Below are 4546 nucleotides of genomic sequence, written 5' to 3'. Positions count from 1 at the left end.
TGCGACCCCTACTCTAATCAAAAGATTAAAGGCCCCTTAGGTCGCCAAACTAGAATGAGAGGTTCGCCTTTTGAATAAGAAATGGGAGAAATATTATTGTCATTGGTATCCATAATTTAGTGCAAAATGACCAAATTCAAATAAATAAATAAAAAAAATAGAAGATTCCACCAATAGCTCGGTGACGTTGGTCCATATTTTTTAAATATTTGTAAAATTATGAATTGTTACGCTTTTACGATGCACTTAGGATAAGTTTGATACATAAAATTGGCTTGATTTGGGATGGTTTTATTTATACCCCTCGTTTAAAATGGTATAATATAAACACGCGCAAGCTTATCATATTGTTAATTAACTCCATGTCGTTTTAGGTTCAGTTTTAAATGAACCAAATATGGTCAATCAAACACAATGACTCATTTTTACTTCTTGTGAAGCCGAATTCACTATGAAATTGTTATAAGTCCCAAACTATGAGAATGTAAATGTGATTAACTCTACTTATATTGTTTTTCAAGTGAATTATAGGAAATTATGGGCACCTTTGACATCAACACATCCCCCTAACTCTCGACGTTAAAAATGGTTCTCGAGTTGTTTTGCTAGGCAGGTTCGATAATGATCCTTATGCAAGTTCCTCTATGAAAACTTTGTTATGACTTCTCCCTCTAAATGGCAAGGTTGAGTAGACTTCTCGTGACATGGCGGGCAATGAATCACCCCACATTGTTGCGATTTGAACACTTCACCATACTATTCAATTAGTATGAGTGACAAACAACGTGTCAAAGGGCAGAGGCGTAGTTAACACGAGTTGATGACTCACGCTTACTAAGAATTTCTTGTTAAACATCAATAATTAGATTATAAATTATGGGTGTGCTTGTTTGACTTTGTTAGCTCTGACTATACTAAACTAGATTAAAGATTAGTGCAATTCAATGTTTGTTTTCCACAAGGACTAGCTTTAATGGGATTAAGTTTCACTCAACTAGACTAAGGGCTTGCTAGATAGTCTTAGCGAGACCCCCCAAATACCATAGGATTGCTATGACCCCCCCTCTCTCGCGTCCTTGTCATCTCGGACTCCTCACAATCTCCAAATACGCCATCTTTGGTTTTTCTTGGGTTTTCTCGATTGGATTATGGGTTTCTTGAAACGAAGATTTTGGGTTTTTTGGACTGGGTCTTGGGTTTTTGGATTAGATTCTAGAATTTTTGAAATGGAGGATTGGATTTCAGGAAAAGTGATTTAGAAAATGAAAAAAATAAATTTCAAGTTCCAAATATGTTTTAGTCTATAACTTTAGTCTTGCATTGCATTAAATACTTAACTATTCTTATTTTGTTTGAATTAAATCAAATCGATACAACTTAATCTACAAAGTTAATTCAGTCCTAAACAGTTCGATTCAACTAAAGCCCCCTAAAGGACCGTACATCACGCAAGTTCCAACTGTCGAAGCCTCTCAACAGACAACATCACGTCAGATAAATCACACAGTAACCTCCACGTACTTTCCACAACTCCCAGTAACATTCCGCAACGTGGCGCTCTCTCCTCCAGTTAATGTTCCTCAGCCGATAAAATGAGGCTGGCCGACAAGGCGACTATCCTCCCGTTCCTCTACCGTCCGTCCACGTGTCGTCAACCAACGGCCAGATCTCATTCCTCTCCCATGTCTTCACGGCGGCTGCAACAGTTGGACTCTGACATCGTAAGGCGGTTTCGGTCCTTTTGCCACTCCAAGCATCGTTCAGTGTCCTTGTGTTATTTGCTTGTGTCGCGGGGCTAATTTGGTAATTTCAGAAAAAAGAAAGAGTTTGGAAAGAGATGTGGGAGGGATATTTGTCGGTGTTCGCAGCTTACAATTTATTATTCGCCTTCTCTCTCTCACTCCTCACTCTCTCTCTAGATTAGCAACCGAAAACAGAGTGTGTGGGAAGGAAAAGATTGCACACTCAAACTCTTAGGCAAATGTGAGCGGAATTTTCCCGGAAAATCCAGGGATCGATCAATTTACCCGGAAAATTCAGTAATCCGTCAAATACGGTAATTGAAATGCAAGACATTCATTCAGTGAGAGGAGGAGGGAGGTTCTTCGGCGGCTCGGGAGGAGGAGACCGGCGGCTGAGGCCGCACCAGCACCCCAACCAGCAGGCTTTGAAGTGCCCGCGGTGCGATTCTCTCCACACCAAGTTCTGCTACTACAACAACTACAACCTCTCCCAGCCCCGCCACTTCTGTAAGGCCTGCCGCCGCTACTGGACCAAAGGCGGCGTCCTCCGTAACGTCCCAGTCGGCGGCGGATGTCGCAAAACTAAACGCTCCAAGCCGAAAAATTCATCTTCGTCATCGCCGACATCGTCTCCCCCTCCTCCGCCGCCGCAACCGAACAGCGCCCATCAGAACAAATCCAGCTCTCATTCGAGCAGCGAGAGCTCGAGCCTCACCAACCCCACGGCCGCCGCCGCTACTGCCGCCACGGAGGCCGTCTCAGCACCGTCTTCGACCGGCTCTGCTTCCAATTTACTAACCAATATTCATAATCCGGAATCCAAATTCTTCATTTGTCAAGGCGGCGCGAACGGTGGCTTTGAGCACGGAGCGTCGGCGGCGGCGCTGCTGGAGCAGAGTACGGAGATTAACGGAATGTTCTCCGAGATTGGGAGCTTCACGAGCTTGATCACGTCTTCCAACGACGTGCCGTTTAGTTTCGGGAACATCAACGGCTCGCCGTTTGATCATCAAGACCAAGTTGGTAATCATCATCACAATCAAGTTCATCAAAACCAATGGGGGCAGCAGAACCAGGAAGTGAAGATGCAGGAGATCAGTGGTGGATTACTGGATCAGACGGCGCAGGTCGATCTATCAGTGTTCCAAAACAGATCCAACGGCGTCGGAAGAGGAGAATTTGGACCGTTGGATTGGCAACCGGGATCAGTTGATCAAGGTTTTTTTGATCTTCGTAACACCGTTGATCAAGCATACTGGAGTCAAAGTCAATGGGCCGATCAAGACCACCCTACTCTCTACCTCCCGTAAAATCTCTCACTCTAATTAACCATCCATTTAAAAAAAGGGGAAAATCTCAAATAATTATTATAATTATTTGAGATAAAATTGAAAATTGAAAATAAAATTATGGATATATAATATGACTTGTATTTATAAAATTTCATATAATTATTATACTTTTTATTAGTTTTTATGAATTGTTATTGACACTTTAAAAATTTTAACATTTCGAATTTTCTATATTTATTAAAAAAATTACATGCGAGAAGTCTGAAAATAAAAATTTTGAAGTGTCAATAACAATCAGTAGGTTTTTTGGAATGTGTTTGGGTTCACTCTTGCCTCTCGAGGTTAATCTGCAACAAACTTCGTGTTAGTTTTTATTTTTAATAATTTTGTTTTTGGATTTGTCTCTAATGTATATGAATTTGAATTAATCAGATATTTAGAGACAGATATTAGAATTACTCACTCGTGTCTCAGATTACTTTCTTCGTTAATTTCAATTTTTTCTATTGAAATGTTGTTTTGAATTTATGGAGTAAAAATTCGAACTTAACTATGAAAACACGAATGCTTTGATTTGGTCAGATGGTATAGTATAATTCATTTCTATTATGTCCATCTTAGTTTAAGTTATTCATAAATGCTAGTCTATCTAGTCACTTACTACAAACATAAGTATGGGAAGACGAACGGTCCGATTTAATCAACTTGCGTAACTCAAGTCGTGCCTCTTAATTTTAGTTAAGTTTTACTAATTAGAATTATTAGTAGCTGTTTATCAACATTTAAACACACTTAAGGGTTTGCCACGTCATCACTGTAAGTGAGGATTAACAGTGGGGGTAATCAAGGTTTAGATATTTATTTTTATTTTTATTTTTGGCGGGTACCGCCGGTGGGTGGTGTTGGGGGAGGTTTGTGCAGTGCGCGGGTACTGGGGCGACTCGGTTGGCAATTGGTTTGGAGAGCGGGGGCCCACTTGGATTGGGAAGTAGGCCCATGCGCGATTATGGCTCCACGTGGCGGAGGGATGGGGAAGGGGGGAGCCCTGGATGATAACGAAATAGGACACGTGGGCCTAGGTGATGTGCCAGGGGCTTGGGAGGGTCGGTTTGTCCTGGCTCTCTCGCCTACTCTGTTGTATAGTGTATTCACACAGTCACTGACAGTGACAACTGAGTCCTCGATGAGGCAAAATCTTAAATCCAATCGAGTATGTTACCGTATCATGTAACGAGAGTGATATTGGTAAGAAAGGTAAAAATGTACTCTCATTCTCTAGTTATAAATTCTAATTTATTGTTCGGTAAACTTGATTTGAGATAAAGAAAAACTTACGTATAATTATTGACTAGTACGTTACAATAGTCACATATCTTACATTTGATCGAGCATTATTACGTGTGAAAGTTACATATGGTAGTATTATTACTAATGTGTTGCTATATCGAATTCTGATTGATTGTAGATCAATTGTTCCCCAAACTACTTAGAAATAATAATAATAATAATAAG

At 40.6% G+C, this 4546-nt stretch overlaps 1 protein-coding gene across 1 annotated transcript; it reads left to right on the top strand.

Moving 5' to 3' along the window:
* The first annotated feature begins 1994 nt into the window (after positions 1 to 1994).
* On the top strand, positions 1995 to 3557 carry LOC137713577 (dof zinc finger protein DOF5.4-like). The gene has a single exon (XM_068452891.1). It carries the CDS (start codon positions 2066 to 2068, stop codon positions 3050 to 3052), a length of 987 nt encoding a protein of 328 aa, XP_068308992.1. The 5' UTR covers positions 1995 to 2065; the 3' UTR covers positions 3053 to 3557.
* The last annotated feature ends 989 nt before the right edge of the window (positions 3558 to 4546 follow it).

The sequence above is a fragment of the Pyrus communis genome, chromosome 13 (genome assembly GCF_963583255.1).
Source record: "Pyrus communis chromosome 13, drPyrComm1.1, whole genome shotgun sequence".
In the NCBI taxonomy this organism is placed as follows: domain Eukaryota; kingdom Viridiplantae; phylum Streptophyta; class Magnoliopsida; order Rosales; family Rosaceae; genus Pyrus; species Pyrus communis.
Note: the sequence above shows the minus strand (reverse complement) of the source record. Positions and strands in the feature narration are given on the sequence as shown.